The sequence below is a fragment of the Oncorhynchus mykiss genome, chromosome 2 (genome assembly GCF_057628025.1).
Source record: "Oncorhynchus mykiss isolate SJ-2025 chromosome 2, ASM5762802v1, whole genome shotgun sequence".
NCBI classification, from domain to species: Eukaryota; Metazoa; Chordata; class Actinopteri; order Salmoniformes; family Salmonidae; genus Oncorhynchus; species Oncorhynchus mykiss.
Window position 1 is genome coordinate 64,502,784 of NC_143023.1, and position 26,814 is coordinate 64,529,597.

The 26,814-nt window shown below is 39.8% G+C and overlaps 2 protein-coding genes across 2 annotated transcripts; one reads left to right on the forward strand and one right to left on the reverse strand.

Annotated features, from left to right (window-relative positions):
• The first annotated feature begins 1,838 nt into the window (after positions 1-1,838).
• LOC149985186 (aminopeptidase N-like) lies at positions 1,839-18,269 on the forward strand. Its single transcript, XM_021568270.3, has 20 exons — positions 1,839-2,452; positions 4,700-4,842; positions 5,356-5,492; positions 5,720-5,846; positions 5,938-6,092; positions 6,196-6,309; positions 6,481-6,624; positions 11,603-11,668; positions 11,895-11,960; positions 12,409-12,584; positions 13,815-13,891; positions 14,037-14,164; positions 14,264-14,319; positions 14,418-14,565; positions 14,680-14,771; positions 14,872-14,982; positions 15,136-15,303; positions 16,348-16,488; positions 17,117-17,198; positions 17,400-18,269. The coding sequence occupies exons 1-20, from the start codon at positions 1,920-1,922 to the stop codon at positions 17,550-17,552; spliced, it is 2,817 nt and encodes a 938-aa protein (XP_021423945.3). The 5' UTR covers positions 1,839-1,919; the 3' UTR covers positions 17,553-18,269.
• Positions 18,270-20,547: 2,278 nt separating this feature from the next.
• On the reverse strand, positions 20,548-21,512 carry mespab (mesoderm posterior ab). Its single transcript, XM_021579621.3, has 2 exons — positions 20,790-21,512; positions 20,548-20,607 (listed from the first exon to the last, which is right to left on the reverse strand). The coding sequence occupies exons 1-2, from the start codon at positions 21,510-21,512 to the stop codon at positions 20,548-20,550; spliced, it is 783 nt and encodes a 260-aa protein (XP_021435296.2).
• Between the last annotated feature and the right edge of the window lie 5,302 nt (positions 21,513-26,814).

Consider the following 26,814-nt stretch of genomic DNA (forward strand, 5'->3'; position numbering starts at 1 on the left):
TCTCTTTATTTTTTATATTTTTTTTCTACATTGTAGAATAATAGTGAAGGCATCAAAAATATGAAATAACACATATGATGTAGTAACCAAAAAAGTGTTAACCAATTAAAAAAATATTTTATATTTGAGATTATTCAAAGTAGCCACCAAAGAACCAAAAATCTCAAATTTGGACTAATTTCCACCAAGTCTCTTTTTCTTATTGGTGTCCTTTTAGTAGTGGTTTCTTTGCAGCAATTCGACCATGAAGGCCTGATTTACGCAGTCTCCTCTGAACAGTTGATGTTGAGATGTGTCTGTTACTTGAACTCTGTGAAGCATTTATTTGGGCTACAATTTCTTAGGCTGGTTACTCTAATGAACGTATCCTGTGCAGCAGAGGTAACTCTGGGTCATCCTTTCCTGTGGCGGTCCTCATGAGAGTCAGTTTCATCATAGCGTTTGATGGTTTTTCCGACTGCAATTGAAGAAACGTTCAAAGTTCTTGAAATTTTCCGGATTGACTGACCTTCATGTCTTAAAGTAATGATGGACTGTTGCTTCTCTTTTCTTATTTGAGCTGTTCTTGCCATAATATGGACTTGGTCTTTTACCAAATAGGGCTATCTTCTGTATACCACCCCTACCCCTAACTGATTGGCTCAAACGCACTAATAAGGAAAGAAATTCCACAAATTAACAAGGCACACCTGTTCATTTAAATGCATTCCAGGTGAATACCTCATGATGCTGGTTGAGAGAATACCAAGAGTGTGCAAAGCTGTGATCAAGGCAAAGGGTGGCTACTTTGAAGAATCTCAAATATAAAATATATTATAAATTGGTTAACACTTTTTTGGTTACTACATAATTCCATGTGTAATTTCATAATTGTGTGTCTTCACTATTATTCTACAATGTAGAAAATAGTAAAAATTAAGAAAAACCCTTGAATGAGTAGGCGTGTGCAATCTTTTGAATGGTACTGTACATAGAGCATTGATATAAATCACACTGCTACTCTCTGATTTAGCTATTTGCGCCTTTGGTTGGATTGTGATTGTTGTGGATGGCTGTTCACAAATCTAAATGTGTATTTGAACCCAATAATGGTTGAATTCAAGAAACTTAAGCTGCCTATCAATCATTGGTTTTGAAACCAGTGGACAGCAAAAATGAGCTCTTGCAACAGCTGCATAGTGCGGATCCCAGCCTTTGGAATAAATGTAGGGCTTTTGTTACTCAATCTAATTCATGCTCATAAAAAAATACATACATAGGCCTAATGGACACATGCTCAAACTCACACACTTTTGATAGACTTAAAGAGCAAATCTGTAGTTGCTACATCCATTTTTGGACTTAAAAATTATACATATTAATGTAAAGATATAATTTAATGTAGTAGAAAGCTATGGGTTAGAAGAAGCCTACATAACCAACCCATCAAGTACAATTTAACATCCATATATGGCCAGCTATGTAAACTTTAACATTGATTTATCCTGCAATAGATGTCATTCAATTGGTAACCTACATTTTTATTTTCTTCTCGTGCCTCTTAAAAGGAAAGTAATCTAAAAGTAACTGAATGTAATTAGATTACATTAGAGTTTTGGTAATCCAAAGGTTACGTTGCTGGTTCCAATTTTGTCCAGGTAACTAGTAACTGTAACAGATTGCATTTAGAAAATAACCTACCCAACCCTGGTCATGCCTGGAATGGTGATCGATGAATGTGTAAAAATGCCAGTTGCTTATGGAACAACACAATAAAAAGTTATTACTGCCCATTTTTCTCTCTTATCATCTTCTTTAAGTTGTCAGCAACTCCCCACCCACAAAAGCTACTACTAAATAGATCATCCATTAATTTTGAAGGGAAGCACTGATATCAGCTCAGCCCTCTCACTTAGTGCGTGCTGAGACTCCTCTAGGACATGGAGAAATCCTGCAAAATCAGCAAGTTCTTTATTCTCTGCGTTGTGCTGGGAGTCCTCTCTGTGGCGACCATCGTTACCTTGTGGGCTATTGCACTGACAGATAGCGTAGAGGTCGTCGCCCCATGGGACAAGTACCGTCTCCCAGACACCCTGAAGCCTGACCACTACAACCTGACCCTGTGGCCCCGACTCACCGTCAACGCACAAGGCCTCTACATCTTCACAGGGAAATCCTATGTGGTCTTTCAATGTGTGAAGGAGACAGACCTGATCCTCATACACTCCAACAAGCTGAACTACACCAAGTGGGGGGATGACCATCTGGCTAAACTTTCTGCTCTCGGTAGCACACCCGCACCAACCATAAAGAAATCCTGGCTACAGCCAACAACTCAGTTCCTGGTATTGGAACTGAATGGCAAGTTAGCTGTTGGAGAATCCTACCAGCTGGACACAGTGTTTGTTGGGGAGCTGGCTGATGACCTAGCAGGTTTCTATAGGAGTGAATATGAAGAAGACGGAGTTAAAAAGTGAGTCAATTGAATCATCATTATGATAATAGCAGCAGGTAGCCTAGTGGTTAAGAGTGTTGGGCCAGTAACCGAAAGGTCACTGGTTTCTAATCCCGGGGCCAACTAGATGAAATGTATGCCGATGAGCTCTTGAGCAAGACACTTAAACCCCTAAGTTTGATGTCTGTGCCTGCACGGACATCTCATTAGCATAATACAACAATCAACATAAAAATCTGTCCGTTTAAGCTAGAGATATTTTTGCATTTTTGTCTCAATCGACCGCATCCGTCTATGTCGCACTTCTGCATCTTCTGCATTGGGGCGGCAGGTAGCCTAGTGGTTAGAGTGTTGGACTAGTAACCAAAAGGTTGCTAAATTTAATCCCGAGCTGACAAGTAAAAAATCTGTCGTCCTGAAAGAAATAGAAAGAGTCCCCCCCCAAAGGTGCGGACTCTGGCCGCAAAACCTGACTCTAAAGGGGAGGCCCCGGGTGGGCCTTCTTACGGCGGCGGCTCGGGTGCCGGACGTGGACCCCGCTCCACCTCAGTCTTGGCCCACCAAAAGTATGAAAAAAAACATGCTTCACTGTAGGGATGGTGCCAGGTTTCCTCTAGATGTGACGCTTGACATTCAGGCCAAATAATTTCATCTTGGTTTCATCAAACCAGAGAATTTTGTTTCTCATGGTCTGAGAGTCTTAAGGTGACTTTTGGCAAACTCCAAGTGGGCCATTTACTGAGAAGTGGCTTCCGTCTTGCCAGTCTACCATAAAGGCCTGATTGGTGGAGTGCTGTGGAGATGGGAGAACCTTCCAGAAGGACAACCATCTCAACAGCAGAACTCTAGAGCTCTGTCAGAGTGACCATTAGGTTCTTGGTCACCTCCCTGACCAAGGTCCTTCTCCCCCGATTGCTCAATTTGGCTGGGCTGTCAGCTCTAGGACGAGTCTTGGTGGTTCTAAACTTCTTCCATTTAAGAATGATGGAGGCCACTATGTTCCTGGGGAATTCAATGCAGCAGACATTTTTTGGTACCCTTCTCCAGATATGTGCCTCGACACAATCCTGTCTTGGAGCTCTACGGACAATTCCTTTGACCTCATAGCTTGGTTTTTGCTCTGACGTGAACTGTCAACAGTGGGACCTTGTATAGACAGGTGTGTGCCTTTCCAAATCATGTCCAATCAAGTTGAAGAAACATCTCATGGATGATCAATGGAAACCAGATGCACCTGAGCTCAATTTCGAGTCTCATAGCAAAGGGTCTGAATACTTTTTAAATAAGGTTTATCTGTTTTTATTTTTAAAACATTTGTTAACAGTTGTAAAAAACAGTTTTTCACTTTATCATTATGGGGTAATGTGTTTAGATTGCTGAGTATTTTTTTAAAAAATTAAATAATAATTATTATTTTAAATAAGGCTGGAAAAAGTCAAAGAGTCTGAGTACTTTCCGAAGGCACTGTATATATTGAGACTGTTTAATGCCAAACATATGGGGTTAAATACATGTAAAAAACAAACAAATGTTTCCTGATCTATCTTATGTCTCTCAGATATAGGAGAGACACTTCAGAACAAACTTCCTTTTGATATTTTGGGGGACTGTTATCTGTTATTCAATGTGTTTCTATGGGCTAATAGCAGTAAGGCCATAAATAAATTGATACTTCAAGGGGTCTTAACATTCATAATCAAAACATTCATGATCCTTGGTATGACCTTCTTAAAACAATTCCATATAGCTTAGTAACCCCCCCTCCTGTAAGTCACTCTGGATAAGAGCATCTGCTACATGACTTAAATGTTTAATATTTTCTTCCATTTCTCACAAAACTTATCAGTACTCAGTGTCATACTGCATTGAAAACTCTAATAGGTTAAATAAACTCAGTCATATCTAATCATTTACATTCAGCAAAATTGTGTATCGTAAATATGTACAAATCAAGAGGTGGGTTTCCACTGAAAAACAGGAACCTGAAGTTTTTCTCCCACAGTCAAACAGGAAGTAGCTTTAGAGGAGTGAGTGATTAGTCTTCCCTTTAAAATGTCCCAGACGCTGTTTGTTTACCAACCTTTGTACAACAATACACAGATACTCAGCTACGTAATATTATGCATATCATGAATCTTGTCTTCAATATGAATGTATGTCTAAATGGTATAACCTCAATGGTGGTACACCTTATACTCTTGATTTTGATTTTGATTTTTCCACACACAGACTCAGTAATAATCAAACTATGCTTGTCCTTCACAGGGTTGTAGCTACCTCTCAGATGCACCCTACTCACACCAGGAAAACTTTCCCCTGTTTTGATGAGCCTGCGAGGAAAGCAGTCTTCCACATCACACTCCTCCATCCCCGTGGGACTGTGGCCCTGTCAAACGGCAAGGAGCCAGGTTAGTTGAAACGGCTATATCCATCCAAACATAGCCCTAGTTTCCAGGAATCACAACTATTTAAAGCTGCAAAATGTAGCTTTTTGGGCGACCTGACCAAATTCACATAGAAATATAAGTTATGAAAGCAGGTCTAAAAAGCTGTAGATATGTTCTATGCGTGCTGTTTCTATGCTTCCCAATCTTAAATTTCATTTTTGCGTCTTTTGCTTTCGGTTTTATACACCAGCTTCAATCAGCTGAAAATCTAATATTTTTGGTTAATGAAAATATATTTCACAGCGGTTTAGATGGTACAATGATTCTCTACACTATGCATTGCTTGTTCGTCACATAAACTGAAATTAGGCAAACTATTCAAATTTTAGCAACCAGGAAATGGCGGAGTGATTTCTTCATATTGCACCTTTAAACTAAATACTGTATTATGTTACTGTTTATACTGAAACCCTTTGACAGCCTTTCTTTCAAGGGATCATATTGTCCTGACAATCTGTTCCTGATCTTCTTTAGAAATAGTTAACGCCACCGTATACACAGAGGCTGTCACACAGACCAGTTTTGAGCCAACCAAGAGCATGTCAACCTACCTACTGGCCCTGATTGTCTGTGACTATTCATTTATCAGCGCTCGGGAGGGAGATATTCTGGTAATGAAATCAACTCAATGTTTGCATAATTTCAACTGCAGTAACAACAATCATACAAGGTACGCTCTTGCTGAGCCTGTGGATGTATTGTGTACTTTCTCAACCGTAATCTAACCAGTGATGGTTCTTGTCCATGTTGGGTGGGTGTTTACAGTACAAAGTGTACTGTAAGTGTTTACATCAGTAAGAGTTGTGATTGGAATAAATCTCCTGGCCTGTCCGCGCAGATTCGGATCTGGGCTCGTAGAAAATCCATCAGTGAAGGACATGGAGAATATGCGCTCAATCTAACAGGACCAATCCTGTCCTTTTTTGAGGTGTATTACAATACCACCTACCCTCTCTCCAAATCAGGTAAGATTTTAAATTGACCACGTGATTTGCAAATGATATCATGATTTGTTTTGGAAAATAAAATAATTTCTTTTCAAACATTCCTGTATAGACCAGATTGCCCTTCCTGACTTTTATTTTGGGGCCATGGAGAATTGGGGACTAGTTACCTACAGGGAAACAAATCTGCTTTACGATCCTTTAACATCCTCCAATGGAAACAAGGAGAGAACAGCCACCATCATTGCACATGAACTTGCACACATGGTAGGATACAGTCCAGGGAATCAGACTATCATTGCTCGTTCTTAAAAAGATGAATTCAAACATTCATTTAATTTTTATCTGTCATGGTCTTTCTTTTCGTCAGTGGTTTGGAAATCTAGTGACCCTGAGATGGTGGAATGAAGTCTGGCTGAATGAGGGCTTTGCATCCTACGTGTCATATCTTGGGGCGGATTATGCTGAATCCACTTGGAACGTGGTAAGGTTTCCCATTAAAGACAAGACACACATCCATCCCCTCCCGTTAGCATTTGATAAAAAGGTGATAGTGGTGCCAGATGTGACTAGTAATCTAACTTTCTGTGTACAAGCAGTCACTGAAAGTCACAACATGTACAGTATACTAGAGCCCTATCTTTCTCCTCCACAGAAAGATCTCATAGTTCTTGATGATGTGCACAGGGTGTTTGCAGTGGATGCCTTGGCTTCCTCTCACCCCCTGTCCTCCAAAGACGATGACATCCAGAAGCCTGAGCAAATCAGTGAACAGTTTGATGTCATCTCTTACAGCAAGGTAAACATACAGTGCCTTGCGAAAGTATTCGGCCCCCTTGAACATTGCGACCTTTTGCCACATTTCAGGCTTCAAACATAAAGATATAAAACTGTATTTTTTTGTGAAGAATCAACAACAAGTGGGACACAATCATGAAGTGGAACGACATTTATTGGATATTTCACACTTTTTTAACAAATCAAAAACTGAAAAATTGGGCGTGCAAAATTATTCAGCCCCCTTAAGTTAATACTTTGTAGCGCCACCTTTTGCTGCGATTACAGCTGTAAGTCGCTTGGGGTATGTCTCTATCAGTTTTGCACATCGAGAGACTGACATTTTTCCTATTCCTCCTTGCAAAACAGCTCGAGCTCAGTGAGGTTGGATGGAGAGCATTTGTGAACAGCAGTTTTCAGTTCTTTCCACAGATTCTCAATTGGATTCAGGTCTGGACTTTGACTTGGCCATTCTAACACCTGGATATGTTTATTTTTGAACCATTCCATTGTAGATTTTGCTTTATGTTTTGGATCATTGTCTTGTTGGAAGACAAATCTCCGTCCCAGTCTCAGGTCTTTTGCAGACTCCATCAGGTTTTCTTCCAGAATGGTCCTGTATTTGGCTCCATCCATCTTCCCATCAATTTTAACCATCTTCCCTGTCCCTGCTGAAGAAAAGCAGGCCCAAACCATGATGCTGCCACCACCATGTTTGACAGTGGGGATGGTGTGTTCAGGGTGATGAGCTGTGTTGCTTTTACGCCAAACATAACGTTTTGCATTGTTGCCAAAAAGTTCAATTTTGGTTTCATCTGACCAGAGCACCTTCTTCCACATGTTTGGTGTGTCTCCCAGGTGGCTTGTGGCAAACTTTAAACAACACTTTTTATGGATATCTTTAAGAAATGGCTTTCTTCTTGCCTCTCTTCCATAAAGGCCAGATTTGTGCAATATACGACTGATTGTTGTCCTATGGACAGAGTCTCCCACCTCAGCTGTAGATCTCTGCAGTTCATCCAGAGTGATCATGGGCCTCTTGGCTGCATCTCTGATCAGTCTTCTCCTTGTATGAGCTGAAAGTTTAGAGGGACGGCCAGGTCTTGGTAGATTTGCAGTGGTCTGATACTCCTTCCATTTCAATATTATCGCTTGCACAGTGCTCCTTGGGATGTTTAAAGCTTGGGAAATCTTTTTGTATCCAAATCCGGCTTTAAACTTCTTCACAACAGTATCTCGGACCTGCCTGGTGTGTTCCTTGTTCTTCATGATGCTCTCTGCGCTTTTAACAGACCTCTGAGACTATCACAGTGCAGGTGCATTTATACGGAGACTTGATTACACACAGGTGGATTGTATTTATCATCATTAGTCATTTAGGTCAACATTGGATCATTCAGAGATCCTCACTGAACTTCTGGAGAGAGTTTGCTGCACTGAAAGTAAAGGGGCTGAATAATTTTGCACGCCCAATTTTTCAGTTTTTGATTTGTTAAAAAAGTTTGAGATATCCAATAAATGTCGTTCCACTTCATTATTGTGTCCCACTTGTTGTTGATTCTTCACAAAAAAATACAGTTATATATCTTTATGTTTGAAGCCTGAAATGTGGCAAAAGGTCGCAAAGTTCAAGGGGGCCGAATACTTTCGCAAGGCACTGTAAGACAATGTACAGTGCCTTCAGAAAAGTGTTCATACCACTTTACTTAATCCACATTTTGTGTTAGAGCCTGAATTCAAAATGAATTAAATTTTAAAAATCTCACCCATCTACACACAATTCCCCATAATGACAAAGTGAAAAGCAGAGATTACAGCTGTGAGTCTTTCTTGGTTAGTCTCTAAGAGTTTACACACCTGGATTGTGCAACATTTGCGCATTATTCTTTCCAAATTTCTTCAAGCTCTGTAAAATTGGTTGTTGGAGATTGCTAGACAACCATCTTTCCATAGATGTTCAAGTAGATTTAAGTCAAAACTGTAACTCTGCCACTCAGGAACATTCCCTGTCTTCTTGGTAAGCAACTCCAGTGTAGACTTGGCCTTGTGTTTTAGATTATTGTCCTGATTAAATGTTTATTAATCTCCCAGTGTCTGGTGGAAAGCAGACAAAACCAGGTTTTCCTCTAGGATTTTGTCTGTGTTTAGCTCCATTTCATTTATTTTTTATCCTGAAAAACTCCTCAGTCATTAACGATAACAAGCATACCCATAGCATGTTGCAGCCACCAGTATGCTTGAAAATATGAAGAGTGGTAGTCAGTAATGTGTGGTATTGGATTTTCCCCAAAAATAGCATGTTGTATTCAGGACAAAAACTTAAATGCCTTGCCACATTTTTTGTAGTATTAATTTTGTGCCTTGTTGCAAACAGGTGGCATGTTTTGGAATGTTTGTATTCTGTACAGGCTTTCCTCTTTTCACTCTGTTATTTAGGTTAGTATTGTGGAGTAACTACAAATGCAAATTCTTTCCGTTTGAGTTATGTTAGGTTTTATTTATTATTTATATCATGTTATTGATCCATCCTAAGTTCTCCTATCACAGTCATTAAACTCTGAAACTGTTTTAATGTCACCATTGGCCAACTGAGTTAGGAAGGACACCTGTATCTTTGTAGTGACTGGGTGTATTGATACACCATCCAAAGTGTAATTAATAACATCACCATGCTCAAAGGAATATTCAATGTCTGCTTTTTTTTACCCATCTACCAATATGTGCCCTTCTTTGCAAGGTATTGGAAAACCTCCCTGGTCTTTGTGGTTGAACCTGTGTTTGAAATTCACTGCTCAACTGAGGGACCTTACAGATACAGTGCATTCGGAAAGTATTCAGACCCCTTCCCTTTTTCCACATTGTTACGTTACAGCCTTATTCTAATTTTTTATTTTTTATTTTATCCTGATCAATCTACACACAATACCCCATAATGGCTAAGTGAAAACAGGTTTTTAGAATGTTTGCAAATGTATAAAAAAAACAGAAATACTTTATTTACATTAGTATTCAGACCCGTTGATATGAGACTCAAAATTGAGCTCAGGTGCATCCTGTTTCCATTGATCATCCTTGAGATGTTTCTAGAATTTGATTGGAGTCCACCTGGGGTAAATTCAATTGATTGGACATGATTTGGAAAAGTAAACATGTCTATATAAGGTCCCACAGTTGTCAGAGCAAATACCAAGCCATGAGGTCAAAGGAATTGTCCGTAGAACTCCGACACAGGATTGTGTCGAGGCACAGATCTGGGGAAAGGTACCAAAAAATGTCTTCAGTATTTAAGATCCCCAAGAACACGGTGACCTCCATCATTCTTAAATGGAAGATTGGAACCACCAAGACACTTCCTAGAGATGGCCGCCTGGCCAAACTGAGCATTTGGGGGAGAAGGTCCAGAGCTCCTCTGTGAAGATGGGAGAACCTTCCAGAAGGACAACCATCTCTGCAATACTCCACCAATCAGGCTGTTATGGTAGAGTGGCCAGACGGAAGCCACTCCTGAGTAAAAGGCACAACAGCCCACTTGGAATTTGCCAAAAGGCAAATAAAGGATTCTCAGGCCATGAGAAACAAGATTCTCTGGTCTAATGAAACTAAGATTGAACTCCTTGGCCTGAATGCCAAGCGTCACGTCTGGAGGAAATCTAGCACCATCCCTACGGTGAAGCATTGTGGTGGCAGCATCATGTTGTGGGGATGTTTTTTAGAGGGACTGGGAGACTAGTCAGGATCGAGGGAAAGATGAACGGAGCAAAGTTGAGAGATCCTTGTTGAAAACGTGCTCCCGAGTGCTCAGGACCTCAGACTGGGGCGAAGGTTCACCTTTCAACAGGACAACGACCCTAAGCACACAGCAAGACAATGCAGGAGTGGCTTCGGGACAAGTCTCTGAATGTCCTTGAGTGGCACAGCCAGAGCCCGGACTTGAACCCGATCGAACATCTCTGGAGTGACCTGAAAATAGCTGTGCAGCAACGCTCCCCATCCAACCTGACAGTGCTTGAGAGGATCTGCAGAGGAGAATGGGAGAAACTCCCCCAAATACAGGTGTGCCAAGCTTGTAGCATCATACCAAAGAAGACTTGAGGCTGTAATCACTGCCAAAGGTTATTCAACAAAGTACTGAGTAAAGGGTCTGAATACTTATGTAAATGTGACATTTCAGTTTTCTATTTTTAACACATTTGCTAAAATTTCTAAAACCTGTTTTTGCTATGTCCTTTGTGTGTAGATTGACGAGAAAACATTTTGTTTTATCCATTTTAGAATAAGGCTGTAATGTAACAAAATGTGGAAAAGTCAAGGCGTCTGAATACTTTCTGAATGCACGGTATTTACGTGTGGGGTACAGAAATTAGGTAGTCATTCAAAAATCAGGTTAAACACTATTACCACACAGAGTGAGTCTATGCAAATTATTATGTGACTTGTTAAGAACATTTTTACTCCTGAACTTATTTAGGCTTACCATGACAAAGGGGTTGAATAATTATTTACTCAAGACATTTCAGCTTTTCATTTTTAATTAAATTGAAAAAATTCTGAAAACATAATTCCACTTTGACATTGTGGAATTATGCAGTAGATGCCAGTGGCATGGAACTTCCTGGTACTGTGCATGACATCATGAACCACTGGGTCCTTCAGATGGGCTTCCCAGTGGTCACCATAAACACACACACACACACAAGAACTTCTTACTGGACTCTGAATATGTGGGGAGTGTGCCACCATTTGACTTTTGCCAGTCACAAAAAAATTATCATAATAAAAATAAAATACAATTCAGGCTGTAACACAAAAAATGTGGAAAAATTAAAGGAGTGTGAATACTTTAAAAAAAAAGGTTAAATAAAAATAAATAAATACAAATAAATGTGTTCATGTAGTGTTGTGAATGATAGTATTCTACAACCTAAACTCTTCAATTTCTGTTTAATTATTTCTGTTTTGAAAGCATTTTAGTTTTCAGCCATTTTGTACTCTCTCTACAGGGGGCATCAGTGTTGAGAATGCTGTCAGATTTTCTAACTGAACCAGTCTTCGTCCAAGGACTAAGTGTATGTATTTCTTACCGTCCCAAGGCACTGCTACAGCCCAGGATCTTCTTTTGATATGATACACATTTATCATAGTTATGTTAAGCATTAAGGAATGCTGTTTGCATAGTGTGTGAGAGGAAAACAAGTGAGTAGACCCCTTGAAAGTGAATTTCTCATTATTAACTGTAGAATATATTGCCTATGATTAATTGTTCTAAGTGCAGAATACATATTTATCCTCTAGAGCTACCTGAATCACTTTGCCTACGACAACACAGTGGGGACAGACCTTTGGGATCATCTACAACGAGTAAGTCCCTTAGAAACAATCAATAGCGTGCATTGGCTAGTCCTATTTTCAGCTAGTTACTTTGTACTGTTGGAATTAATGATTAATCTGTGGCAGTACTACACATTCCGCCAGAATGTGGAGGATATGTATTTATTTAACCTTTATTTAACTTTGCAAGTCAGTTAAGAACAAATTCTTATTTACAATGATGGCCTACCCTGGCCAAACCCGGACGACGCTGGGCCAATTGTGCGCCACCCTATGGGACTCCCAGTCACGGCCAGATGTGATACAGCCTGGATATTATGTGTGCCTTTACAGCAGCAAATGATACTGACCGAGCTCACATTCTATTTACAGTCATGTCAATGAGAATATGGACTTCTGAATTATGAAAATGCTGCCCTCCTATGGTACAGGGACCATAATACTATCTCTAATCATTCTCCTGTGTCTCCCTCTCTAGGCAGTAGATGCCAGTGACATGGAACTTCCTGGTACAGTGCATGACATCATGAACCGCTGGGTCCTTCAGATGGGCTTCCCAGTGGTCACCATAAACACAGCCACTGGACTGATCACCCAGAAGCACTTCTTACTGGACCCTGATTCTGTGGGGAGTGTACCACCATCTGACTTCAAGTACGTCTGTGGTCTGGAGAGATATACAGTGCCTTCTGAAAGTATTCAGACCACTTGACTTTTTCCATAGTTTGTTATGTTACAGCCTTATTCTAAAATGGATTAAATAAAACAATTTCCTCAGAAATCTACACACAATACCCCATAATGACAAAGCGAAAACAGGTTTTTAGAAATGTTGGTTAAATGTATAGAACACTAAAAAAAGAAATAACTTATTGACATAAATATTCAGACTCTTTGCTATGAGACTCAAAATGGAGCTCAGGTGCATCCTGTTTCCATTGATCATCCTTGAGCTGTTTCTACAAATTGATTGGAGTCCACCTGTGGTAAATTGAATTGATTAGACATTATTTGGAAAGGTATACACTTGTCTATATAAGGTCTCATAGTTGACAGTGCATGTCAGAGCAAAAACCAAGCCATGAGGGCGAAGGAATTTTCAGTAGAGCTACGAGACAGGATTGTGACAAGGCACAGATCTGGGGAAAAGAACCAAAACATTTCTGCAGCATTGTAGGTCCCCAAGAACACAGTGGCATCTATCATTCTTAAATGGAAGAAGTTTGGAAACACCAAGACTCTTGGGATTAAAGTAAAGAGAGATTCTTGATGAAAACCTGCTCCAGAGCGCTCAGGACCTCAGACCGGGGCGAAGGTTCACCTTCCAACAGGACGACCCTAAGCACACAGCCAAGACAACGCAGGAGTGGCTTCAGGACAAGTCTCTGAATGTCCTTGCGTGGCCCAGCCATAGCTCGGACTTGAACCCGATCGAACATCTTTGGGGAGACCTGAAAATAGCTGTGCAGCAACGCTCCCCATCCAACCTCACAGAGCTTTAGAGGATCTGGGCAGAAGAATGGGAGAATCTCCCCAAATACAGGTGTGCCAAGCTTGTAGCGTCATACCCAAGAAGACTTGAGGCTGTAATCGCTGCCAAAGGTACTTCAACAAAGTACTGAGTAAAAAGTCTGAATACTTTGGTAAATATAATATTTAATTTTTGCTTCGTCATTATGATATATTGTGTGTAGATTGATGAGGGGAAAAAAACATTTAATCAATTTCAGAATAAGGCTGTAACCTAAAAAAATTGAAAAACTCAAGGGGTTTGAATACTTTCCGAAAGCACTGTATATGTAATGAATGGTCATAGCATTTTCATGTATTACATATGATTAAGATTATATATAATAAAAAAGCCCAGTTCATTTTGGTGCCTAGGTACGAGTGGATAGTACCAATCAAATGGATGGAAGCAGGAGTGGTTCAGAAAGAGATATGGCTGCTTGAGAAAGAGGGTACGGATACAGAGAACCTTTTAACTAGTGCCGTCTGTAGAAAACTGTGGACGAATATGAACACATAAAATAGTCCTATGAAATAACATGCAGATTTGATCTACTCTCCGTAGCTTCACTGTCATGAATTCATTTCCCCCCACAGCCCTAAACAATAAATTGACAAGTGGTCACTGGGTACTAGCAAACATCAATGTGACTGGATACTACAGGGTTAACTATGACCTTGGCAACTGGGAACGTCTCCTCTTCCAACTGAGCACTAATCACCAGGTAAAAGGAAAAACTGACTCATCACATGTTCGAAGGATATTACTGTTATTTTGCTTCAATACAACATTGATAAGAGTCAGATTTTTGTTTTTCTTGCAGGTCATACCAGTTATCAACAGAGCACAACTTGTGGATGATGCTTTTAATCTAGCAAGGTTGGGGTTTCGACGTTTTTGAACCACCACAATGTCACAAAGTGTTGTGTGCATCATATTTTGGTGATTGTATTTCTAAACCTTATTTCTCTACACAGGGCACAGTTAATTCCCACAACATTAGCTCTGAAAACGACAAAATACCTCTCCAAAGAAATTGAATATATACCGTGGGAGTCGGCTCTGAACAACTTGGATTATTTTTACCTCATGTTTGATCGCACTGAGGTCTATGGGACTATGCAGGTAGAATGTCATTTAATTTGTGACAATTACACATGAGATATTTCGAGACTGATATAGATATACTGATCTCACTTTAATACATACTTAGCATCTTATTCTTTGTCCTTGTCATAGCATTATGTGAGGAATCTAGTGACACCCCTTTTTCAACACTTCAAGACCATTACTGCAGACTGGAGTAAAGTTCCTGATGGGCATAATGAGCAGTGAGTGGAATGATCCAGAGCATTGATATGGTGTATTTGATGTGGTCTGAAAGGAGTATAAGGCTTTATAATAACAACAAGGAATACCTTTCACTTCCAGGTACAACCAGGTGAATGCCATTAGGATGGCCTGTAGCAGTGGACTGGTTGAGTGTCAGAATCTGACTAAAAGCTGGTACAGTCAATGGAAGGCTGACCCTGACAACAATCTGTGAGTTCATATTGGTTATCCATTGATTTATAAACTATAGGAAGTGTCTGGTATCAATTTAGCCTATACTACCGTATATCTGGATTTTTTTGCGTGGTTTTTAACAACAAAGAATACTACCCTGTAACAACAATGTAAAACATTTGATATCAGGATACATCCTAATTTGAGGAAGACAGTGTACTGCAGTGCCATTGCAGCAGGCGGGGCTGCAGAGTGGGATTTTGGTTGGAACATGTTCAAGACTGCCACTATTGCCAGCGATGCAGACAAACTGATGTCATCTCTGGCATGTACTAAGGACCATGAACTTCTGAATAAGTAGGTTACATCTGGTTATTTTGTGAGGGTACTATTAGACATACGGTACATTCGGAAAGTATTCAGACCACTTGATTCTTTCAACATTTTGTTACGTTACAGCCTTATTCTAAAATGGATTAAATGTTTATTTCCCCTCATCAATCAACACACAATACCCTACAATGACAAAGCCAAAATTGTTTTTTTAGGAATGTTTGCCAATGTATTCAAAATAAAAAACATCATATTTACACAAGTATTCAGAAGCGTTACTCAGTACTTTTTTGAAGCACTTTTGGCAGCGATTACACTCTCGAGTCTTCTTGGGTATGATGCTACAAGTTTGGCACACTTGTATTTGGGGAGTTTCTCCCATTCTTCTCTGCAGATCCTCTCAAGCTCTGTCAGGTTGGATGGGGAGCTTCACTGCACAGCTATTTTCAGGTCTCTCCAAAGATGTTCGATCGGGTTCAAGTCTGGGCTCTGGCTGGGCCACTCAAGGACATTCAGAGACTTATCCCAAAGCTACCCTTGTACTGGCTTGGCTGTGTGCTTAGGGTCGTTGTTCTGTTGAAAGGTGAACCTTCGCCCCAGCCCCAAGAAATGTTTAGGTACCCTTCCCCAGATCTGTGCCTCGACACAATCCTGTCTCAGAGCTCTACGGACAATTCGTTAGACCTCATCGCTTGGTTTTTGCTCTGACATGCACTGTGAACTGTGAGATGTTATATAGACAGATGTGTGTGCCTTTCCAAATCATGTCCAATCAATAGAATTTACCAGAGGTGGACTCCAATCAAGTTGTAAAAAATAATAATAATGTTTTTGATTTGTCATTATGGGCTATTGTGTGTAGATTGCTGAGGAATTGTATTTATTTAATACATTTTAGAATAAGGCTGTAACGTAACAAAATGTGGAAAAAGTCAAGGGGTCTGAATACTTTCCGAATGCAATGTATCATATTGAACTGTTTTCGCTTTCCATTGTCTTCATATTGACAAATACAGTCAATTATAACAATCTGTCTAAACGTATCAATACTCTATGGACTCAATTCAGGTACCTGAGATACACTTTGGATTCAGACAAAATCCGTAAGCAGGATGCAACGTCTGTCATCGTGTACATCTCCAGTAATGTTCAAGGCCAAACATTGGCTTGGGACTTTGTGACACAGAACTGGGAGTACATGTTCACACAGTAAGTTGTACCCCAAAAAGGCACTTATATCAGTAAATCAAATACAGTGAGTGTACAAAACATTAGGAACACCTTCCTAATATTGAGTTGCACCCTCTGTTGCCCTCAGAACAGCCTCAGTTCGTCTGGGTATGGACTCTACAAGGTGTCCAAAGCGTTCCACAGGGATGCTGGCCCATGTTGACTTCATATGCGTCCCAGTTGTGTCAAGTTGGCTGGATGCCCTTTGGGTAGTGGACCATTCTTGATACACACACAAAACTGTTGAGCGTGAAAACGCCAGCAGTGTTGCAGTTCTTGACACAAACCGGTGCGCCTGGCACCTACTAACATACCCCGTTCAAAGGCACTTACATATTTTGTCTTGCCCATTCACTCTCTGAATGGCACACATACGCAATCCATGTCTCAGTTGTCTGAAGTCTTAAAAATCCTTCTAGAACTTGTCTCCTCCCCTTCATCTACACTGATTGAAGTGGATTTAACAAGTGACATCAATAAGGGATCATAGACTGACGAGGTGAAAACCTAGTCATGGAAAGAGCAGGTGATCTTAATGTTTTGTACACTCAGTGTATACTTGGTTTGTGTATGGACATTATTAACTTGTAATTGTCATAATTCCTAGGTATGGTGTTGGATCCTTCTCATTTGCCAATCTTATAAGTGGTGTGACAATGAGATTCTCAACTAAAGCTGAACTTGAGCAGGTAATGTTTTAATTGAAGTGTTTCAATGACTGGGTGTACAGTACTTTCTTTAGCTGTACTGTTAATAAATAGCTTACTTTATTAAGAATTGTGCTGACTATATTTGTATTTAGTCAAATATAGAACACACTCTCATTCACACCAATGACCTGGGGAATAGTTACTAAGACTAAAATGTAACTTTGTTTTTCATGATGTCAGCTCCAGAAATTCAAGGAGGACAACTCTAAGATTGGTTTTGGCTCAGGGACCTTGGCTTTGGAGCAGGCCATTGAGAGAACTACAGCCAATATCAAATGGGTGGATGAGAACAAGAAGAAAGTGTGGGACTGGTTCTTGAGTGAGATTGCCTAAAAACTCCTCAATGCTTTGGTTGTCCAACAGGTTTAAATATGTTATTTTACTATGGCAGACAAAGTGCTTGGATTATTTGCTGGGTTTTAATTGTATGTTAAACATCTAATGCAGTAGTTTTTTTTTATCTAAATAACAAATCATTTCTGGGTCACAATTAAGTACGTTCCTGTGATTGTTTTCAATTAAAATGGTCAAAAATAAAAATAGCTTCTTAGCAAAGAGCAATTTCCCAAGCAAGAATTTAGCTAGGACTGACGGAGTGCTTGGAGTGGTGATGGGAATACTGAAAACTAGCTGTTGGCAGAGGTTTGGAACTCTCTTATTGCTCGATTAACTAATTTACTGCCTCCCACCAAAACAGGCTGAAATTTTAAGCAATCTTTTCAAACAGCTCTTACACTAAAAAGGCATTATCATAATTTTCACAATTTCACAGAGTTATTCCATTCTCAAAGTGTGGAAATATAAAACACAGGGAAATCACGTTTTAGACTGCACCGGGCTTTTAAATCAGAAATGTTGGGGTAAGGTCATTAACTTCCTGGTGATAACATTTAGTCAATATACCATATTTTTCTCTGGACCATACTGCAATTTCCCAGAGCACAATAATGTTATGAGTGTCTATGAACTTCTATTATGTTACAGTTTCAGAGAAATCATTTTGATTATATGCTATTTTGTTGAAAAACAATAAACCTGTCCATTACAAAACGGTTGTCAAGCTGTCATGTTAATGGCCTTCAAAGTGTTGGCAAGAGCAAGAAGATGGGAAAGGGACAGATGCAGAGTGTGACATTCTGCCACTGACTGTCTGGGAATCAGGACACATGGATAGCAGGGGGACTAGCTGTCACCTTGACTCACCCACAGCACATGCAGAGATTTAAGCTTTACCTGCCTAGTCTGACCACCCATCCCTTCTTTAAGGTTTACTCTACAAGCAATTTACAGTATCTCATGGCTGTGCACAGAAAATCATACCTCATGACTGCCATCTTGATATTGGACTAATGTAGGCTACTGTAGATCAGTCTTGTGGAATCTGAAATGAAGATATTTCACCCAGAAAAAGCTACTTGTTTGAGTAAACATGGTGCTGTCTGTACTGAATGAATAACAAAAGAGGGCTTTTGCTGGGCTTATAGGTCTCATTTGTTTACTCAGGCCAGGAAGAAATGAAGCTTTATTGTCAATTAGCTCAACTTCCAGCCCCTGATAATCCTCTGAAACCCTTACAAGCCCCATGATGGTTCAATTAACACCCCTGTGTAAGGAAGATTGAATATGTGTTTGATCTACCATCCAATACACAAAGTTATTAGTTAGGCCTTCTAACATTTTACGTACTAAAAAGGTTGTGAGGGGAGTGATATAATAATATAGCAAATTTGACTTTTGTACTATGACTAGACACTATTGTATATATTTCGTATAGCTATTAATGTTAGGCTGTATCACATCCGGCCGTGATGTGGAGTGCCATAAGGCGGCGCACAATTGGCCCAGGCGACCTGTGTTTGGCCAGGGTAGGCCGTCATTGTAAATAAGAATGTGTTCTTAACTGACTTGCCTAGTTAAATAAAGGTTCAAAATAAAAATGTAAAAAAGTTTTTGTCATGGGATGTTTATACCGTTTCCTCTCCAACCGCCTGTACGTCTAGTGAAACGTCAGCTTCGTTCCGCCTTCAACGCGTGAGAAAGAAACGCAGTTACAATTCGTTTCCAACAACCGGATGTATTCGTTTTTCATGGATTCAGCTAATTCAACCTAGGTTCCTTTTCCGCTGAAAACCAAAAACTAGGGTCAGGCGTTTCTTTTGCGACCGCTACGTTAGGTTAGGTTACAATATGCGACCTGCTGTAGCCTGATATGCAGATCTGCTCCGATTTACCTGTATATATTTTTGTAAATATCTTTGTCGATAGTTAACTCAAGTTTATTTTCATTTTACCGGGCGCCTTTTTTTTTGTCGGATACAATAGGAATATGGCCTACTGTATTTTTTTTAAAAAGCATCCCTCAGCATGTCTGCTGATTTTTAAAAAATTACCCTTTAAATAACTAGGCAAGTCAGTTAAGAACACATTGTTATTTACGATGACGGCCAAACCCAGACGACGTTGGGCCAATCGTGTGCCTCCCTATCGGACTCCCAATCACGGCCGGATGTGATGCAGCTTGGGTTCGAACCAGCTACTGTAATGACCCCTCTTGCACTAAGATGGGGTGCCTTAGACCGCTGCGCCACACGGGAGCCCAGCTGGCAAAAATTTCATCTCTGGTTTGCAATGAAAATCATATATGTCCTAAATAAAACGATCTATTGAGAAAAAAAGTATTTTCATCGAATATATGGCTACAGTAATGTTTGTTTAAAAAAAATAGATTGGGCGAGGCTGAGGTGAGCTGAGCGCGAAGGTTGTTTGGCGATGCAGGACGATTCAGGGATACTATACGATTACAAATTACATAATATTTGTGCAGATTTAGCCAACTTTAGGTTAGTCCTTGCACGGGATTGGTGGCCTAATGTGTTAGAGTTAACTATCAGTTGTTTTATCCTCATCATCAAGCATTTGCATCAAGGTTCAAGGTATATCACTCGTTTATAAAGTCGAAACAATGTTGTAGGCCTGTTTACTAATCTCACTATTCCTCATATTCATCAGTCAATGGATATATTTCATAAATTGTAATTAGGCTTACTGAAGGCCAAAACATGTTCGAGTTTGTTTAATTATTCAATTAATAAAATACACAAAGCAATATTATTGTCTGTTTTTATTAAAAATATGATCCAAGACACGCATAAATTAGATTTAGAAAAATATAATCTCATAAATAGCTGCATACATATTATCACTTTCATTGAAACAACCAACAATTGTCAATATCACAGTTTATAAATAGATATTTTGGTTAAAAAAATGGTCCATAATGTCTCTGATCTAGGCACTGTATCTTCAGGTGTTTTCACCTCTTCACTCATTATTGGTAGTAGGCCATATCAAATGACTTGACGTCACTTTGTAACACCTGGTTGTGCATCTGTAGAAGAGAGTACATTCCTATTAGTTTCAGATCAAATGTAGAATTCAAAGAGGACATGGGATATAAACTATATGCTTTATAAATTGCTCTTTCTCAACAGAAGCAATGGTTTGCTTTTGGATAATATTAATTAGAAGATTACAGACAATATTATAGAGGTGATATAGAGGCATATTTACCGGATATAAGATCATGTCCTGATAGGAGACCGCTGACGTCAGGTAGTTTGGTTGTGGTTCTGTGTTGTTGGTACATGATGTGACCAGTGGCAGACAGTATTGATCATTGCTCTGGATGTTCCCCTGTAGTCTCTCCTGATACCATTGTCCAGACATGGAGCTTCCCTGAGGGCATTGTGGAATATACTGGCGTGGTGTGGTTTCCATCTCTCTTTTCAGGCATGTCTCCTTCTCGCTGAGCTCTAGCTGGGCTGAGAGGTGGGAGATGTACCTGATGGTGAGGCGCAGGGTCTCGATCTTGGTCAGAGTCTGTCCAGCCGGAGCCACAGAGGGGGGCAGGTAGGTCCTGAGGTGGTTGAGGGCTTTTGTCAGGTCTCTCATCCTCAGCTTCTCCCTCTCGCTGGCGCTCTCCCGCTTCTTCCCAGGGAACTTGGACCTAGACCTCTTCTCTTGAGCTGGGAGTTTTTCTATCCTCTTTCTTTTGGCAACATGGCTGATGCAGCCGGAAGCGTCGGAATCTTCCTTCTCCTGACCACCTCCCCACTGTAAACAAGGGGGAGAGAGGCAGAAGGAGTCAATGGAGGAGGCAGGTGACAGGCTACTACAGGCACTGTAATAACCAGGGTCGGAGCTGGGACAGCTCGGCTTCAGAAAGCCATTACTGTCCATCAGATGCTCTCCAGCCTGGAGAAACAAGAGTTTAGCGAAATCAACGGAATCCATTACTGCAGTGTTTTCTGAGCTATGAATATCTTCAGTTTGTCTGTCCTTGGAGAGGCTGTGAGGAGTACTGGAGGACCCCAGAGCTGCTCCCCAATTTATCCTACAGGCAGGTGTGATATGGCACCATCAGGGTGCCTGGACTTCAAAGTGCCTAAGTACAGATCACACTAGACTTACGGAGTTCCTGGGAAACACCATCCTAGAGCCAGGTGTTAGGTGGCAGGCAGATTAGAATGAAATATGCATCAAGTTCAAGAATTCATGGTGGGAGAGATTATTGTTTTTTAACAATTCACTAAATTGGGCAGTATCGGATAGGAATGTTTTGATTATTTAATATGGACAGATGTATTGATTAATTAATATGGACAGAGGACAAAAACTGGTTGAATCAAGGTTGTTTCCACACCATAAAAAAGCAATGTGATGACGCTGAATCAATGTGGAAAACTGGTTGGATTTGCAAAAAGTCTTCTTTTTTTTAAACCATAATTTTTTTGTTTGATTTCACAGTGAAATTATTTGACAACGTAACCACATGTAAATCAAAACTAGACGTTGAACTGACGTCTGTGCCCAGTGGGTGGGGACTGTTAAAAACAGTTAGAATTATTATATTTGTGTTTTGGAATGCAGATTATGCAAATAACTATAAAAACCCAAATACTATCCTATATCTACATAACACATTGCCGGCCTTCAGCAGAATCTTGTCATTCTCAATGACCAATAGTCCCATGGCTCTCAGCAGACCTCACTGGTAAAAGAAGTGTGCCAGCTGTAATGTGTGAAGTTCACACCTCTCCTCTGTTTAGACAAGCAGACAACTCCTACACTGCCTTGGGAAACAGAGGGAATATAGCTGTTTTGACTATTATTTGCCAACCATATTGTTTGTTTTTTCTCCCTTCATGCTGAGTACATTAAATGTTGTATCACAATTTATAGCGAGTCTTGATCTGAAGAGATTGGCTCTGCCAAGATCAAGGTGATGGGTGACTTTCTATGCAGCAATTGAATTAGTCACTGGATGCAAAAATAAGTAATTGTCTGGGGATGTCTCAATGCGATATCACACATGTGGGTGAAAACTAGTCTATAGTAATTGTCTGGGGATGTCTCAATGCGATATCACACATGTGGGTGAAAACTAGTCTATAGTAATTGTCTGGGGATGTCTCAATGCGATATCACACATGTGGGTGAAAACTAGTCTATAGTAATTGTCTGGGGATGTCTCAATGCGATATCACACATGTGGGTGAAAACTAGTCTATAGTAATTGTCTGGGGATGTCTCAATGCGATATCACACATGTGGGTGAAAACTAGTCTATAGTAATTGTCTGTATACAAAACTTGAAACTGGGCTCTAATGACAACTTTTGGAAAGAGTCATTTGATCATAAACAACCTCTAACTCCTTTTCCATATTCATAACCCCTGTGCACAGAAATAACATTGTGTTTTTGTGGTCTTAGCTGTGTTTCTGGGCCTGAGGTGCTATTTGGCACCTCTACCTTTCCCACCCCGGGAGTGTGGATTGCAGTGGTTGTGGAACCGGTCATAAGAGAATGTTCCCACAGAAGAGAGTCACATTTAGCCCCTTCCCTCATAGGTGTAGAGCTGTGTTGATGAGACCTAAAACATGGCCAGAATACACACACACACACACACACACACACACACACACACATATAGCGTGTCTCACAGCAACACAACCAATGGTTCTTATTAATTTCTACAGTGAGTACAAATACAATGCCCACATTCCACAGTAGAGCCAAATTTGGTAATAAAAGAAGGAGAATGGGTAGAATTAAAACTACTAGAGTAGTTGACTCTCCACTGACTGATTTCATTCTATTTTTTTAAAGGAAGCATGGTGAGTGAGGAGACACCTCTGTGGCACTGACAGAACTGACAGATGCACTGAAGAACAGGTCAGAAGGTAACATTCCCGTCTCCTCTCATAACCTCAGCCTAACCTCTAAATCTGACCCTTCTGAATGTATTGCAAATGTAATATTATGAGTGTTTAGCTACTGGCTAGTTCACCGAGGTTAGTGAAGCCAAAATATGAGACATAGTTCTTTGCCATGACTTTGTATCGTAGTAGTATTTTGTCGGTGTTACATTTTCTAACACTCATAACTTTTTGTATTATCAATTTTGAATGATGAAATATTATTTTTGTATGTTTTCTTTTCTTTTGTTGTATATACTTCTCAACTCTAGAGGAGATTTCTAACATGTGATGATGGTCCCTTTAACCAGAATAAGGGATAAGCATAAGAAAATCTTGCCATCTTTATGATCTTAGGTTGATTAGCAAATCAACGTGAACTAGTTTTATTCCCAGCTTGCATGGTGAATTGTATATTTCAGGTAAACAACATAGGTCTAATTATTTTCCTTTGTTGGTGTGTTTGGCTGGTTTAAGCTTTCTATTAACACATCAAATGCCCTTGGCAAGCTGATGAAACAGGCGCTTCATTTTAATTCCTCAGATATCCAACACCTCACCTCTCCAGTGATATGCATATCCTAGCTCATCCTCTCTCACATTAGGGTTGTTAAGATAAGGGATCATACTCTCTCCCCAGACTGAGAGGTGCCAAAGCGGTGTCTCTATTGACCTGAGGATCAGTTTGTCTCTCTGCGGCTTGATACATAACTGATACATAGCTGATGCATAGATTATGGCTAAATATCTAATGCATGGCAGATACATAGCTGTTGATACCTAGCTGTTACATAGTTTTTATTTAACTAGGCAAGTCAGTTAAGAACACATTCTTATTACAATGACATCCTACTCCGGCCAAACCTTGGCCAATTGTGCACCGCCTGAAGGGACTCCCAATCATGGCTGGATGTGATACAGCCTGGAATCGAACCAGGGAATGTAGGAATGCCTCTTGCATGTAGTGCCTTAGACCGCTGCGCCACTCAGAAGTTGATACTGAAACATAGCTGTTGATACCTAGCTGTTACATAGTTGATACATAGGTGATACTGTTACATAGTTGACACATAGTTGATAAATAGTTGATACATAGTTGATACATAGTTGATACATAGTTGATACATAGTTGATACATTGTTGATACATAGTTGATGCATAGTTGATACATAGTTTATACTGTTACATAGTTGATACATAATTGATATTGTTACATAGTTGATAAATAGTTGATACATAGTTGATACATAGTTGATACTGTTACATAGTTGATACATAGTTGATACATAGTTGATACAGAGTTGATACATAATTTATACTTTTACATAGGTGATACATAGTTGATACATAGGTGATACAAAGTTGATACATAGTTGATACTGTTACAAAGCTGTTACATAGGTCGCAATTGTAAATGAGAACTTGTTCTCAACTTGCCTACCTGGTTAAATAAAGGTGAAATAAATAAAAATAAACATAGTTGATACTGTTACATACAGTTAAAGTTGGAAGTTTACATACACTTAGGTTGGAGTCATTAAAACTTGTTTTTCAACCACTCCACAAATGTCTTGTTAGCAAACTGTAGTTTTGGCAAGTCAGTTAGGACATCTACTTTGTGCATGGCACAAGTAATTTTTCCAATAATTGTTTACAGACAAATTATTTAACTTATAATTCACTGTATCACAATTCCAGGGGATCAGACGTTTACATACAATACGTTGACTGTGCCTTTAAACAGCTTGGAAAATTCCAGAAAAGTATGTCATGGCTTTAGAAGCTTCTGATAGGCTAATTGCCGTCATTTGAGTCAATTGGAGGTGTACCTGTGGATGTATTTCAAGGCCTACCTTCACACTCAGTGCCTCTTTGCTTGACGTCATGGGAAAATCAAAAGAAATCAGCCAAGACCTCAGAAAACAAATTGTAGACCTCCACAAGTCTGGTTCATCCTTGGGAGCAATTTCCAAACGCCTGAAGGTACCACGTTCATCTGTACAAACAATAGTACGCAAGTATAAACACCATGGGACCACGCAGCCGTCATACCTCTCAGGAAAGAGACACATTCTGTCTCCTAGAGATTAATGCACTTAGGTGCTAAAAGCGCAAATCAATCCCGGAACAACAGCAAAGGACCTTGTGAAGATGCTGGAGGAAACAGGTACAAAAGTATCTATATCCACAGAGTCCTATATCGACTTAACCTGAAAGGCTGCTCAGCAAGGAAGAAGCCGCTGCTCCAAAACCACCATAAAAAAGCCAGTCTATGGTTTGCAACCGCACATGGGGACAAAGATCTTACTTATTGGAGAAATGTCCTCTGATCTGATGAAACAAAAATAGAACTGTTTGGCCATAATGACCATCATTATGTTTGGAAGAAAAAGGGTGAGGCTTGGAAGCCAAAGAACACCATCCCAACAGTGAAACACGGGGGTGGCAGCATCATGTTGTGGGGGTGCTTTGCTGGAGGAGGGGCTGGTGCACTTCACAAAATAGATGCATAATGAGGAAGGAAAATAATGTGGATATATTGAAACATCTCAAGACATCAGTCAGGAAGTTAAAGCCTCAATCCTATGGCCCCATCCTATAGAAAATTGTGGGCAGAACTGAAAAAGCATGTGCGAGCAAGAAGGCCTACAAACCAGACTCAGTTACACCAACTCTGTCAGGAATGGGCCAGAATTCACCCAACTTATTGTGGGAAGCTTGTGGAAGGATACCCAAAACATTTGACCTAAGTTTTCTATTATTCAGACATTTCACATTCTTAAAATAAAGTGGTGATCCTAACTGACCTAAGACAGGGAATTTTTACTACGTTTAAATGTCAGCAATTTTGAAAAACTGAGTTTAAATGTATTTGGTGTATGTAAACTTCCGGCATCAACTGTAGTTGATACTGTTACATAGTTGATGCTGTTACATAGTTGATGCTGTTACATAGTTGATGCTGTTACATAGTTGATGCTGTTACATAGTTGATGCTGTTACATAGTTGATACATAGTAGACAAATAGTTGATACTGTTACATAGTTGATACATAGTTGATACTGTTACATAGTTGATGCTGTTACATAGTTGATGCTGTTACATAGTTGATGCTGTTACATAGTTGATGCTGTTACATAGTTGATGCTGTTACATAGTTGATACTGTTACATAGTTGATACTGTTACATAGTTGATGCTGTTACATAGTTGATGCTGTTACATAGTTGATGCTGTTACATAGTTGATGCTGTTACATAGTTGATACTGTTACATAGTTGATGCTGTTACATAGTTGATGCTGTTACATAGTTGATGCTGTTACATAGTTGATGCT

Excerpts from the sequence above, each read along its gene's own strand:
- LOC149985186 (XM_021568270.3), top strand. The coding sequence starts at position 1,920 with ATGGAGAAATCCTGCAAAATCAGCAAGTTCTTTATTCTCTGCGTTGTG. Across the intron at positions 2,453-4,699 it reads GAAGAAGACGGAGTTAAAAA|GGTTGTAGCTACCTCTCAGA; the intron begins GTGAGTCAATTG and ends TGTCCTTCACAG. Across the intron at positions 11,669-11,894 it reads TCTTCGTCCAAGGACTAAGT|AGCTACCTGAATCACTTTGC; the intron begins GTATGTATTTCT and ends TTTATCCTCTAG.
- mespab (XM_021579621.3), bottom strand. The coding sequence starts at position 21,512 with ATGGATTCCGTTGATTTCGCTAAACTCTTGTTTCTCCAGGCTGGAGAG. Across the intron at positions 20,608-20,789 it reads AGGACATGATCTTATATCCG|ATGCACAACCAGGTGTTACA; the intron begins GTAAATATGCCT and ends TCTCTTCTACAG.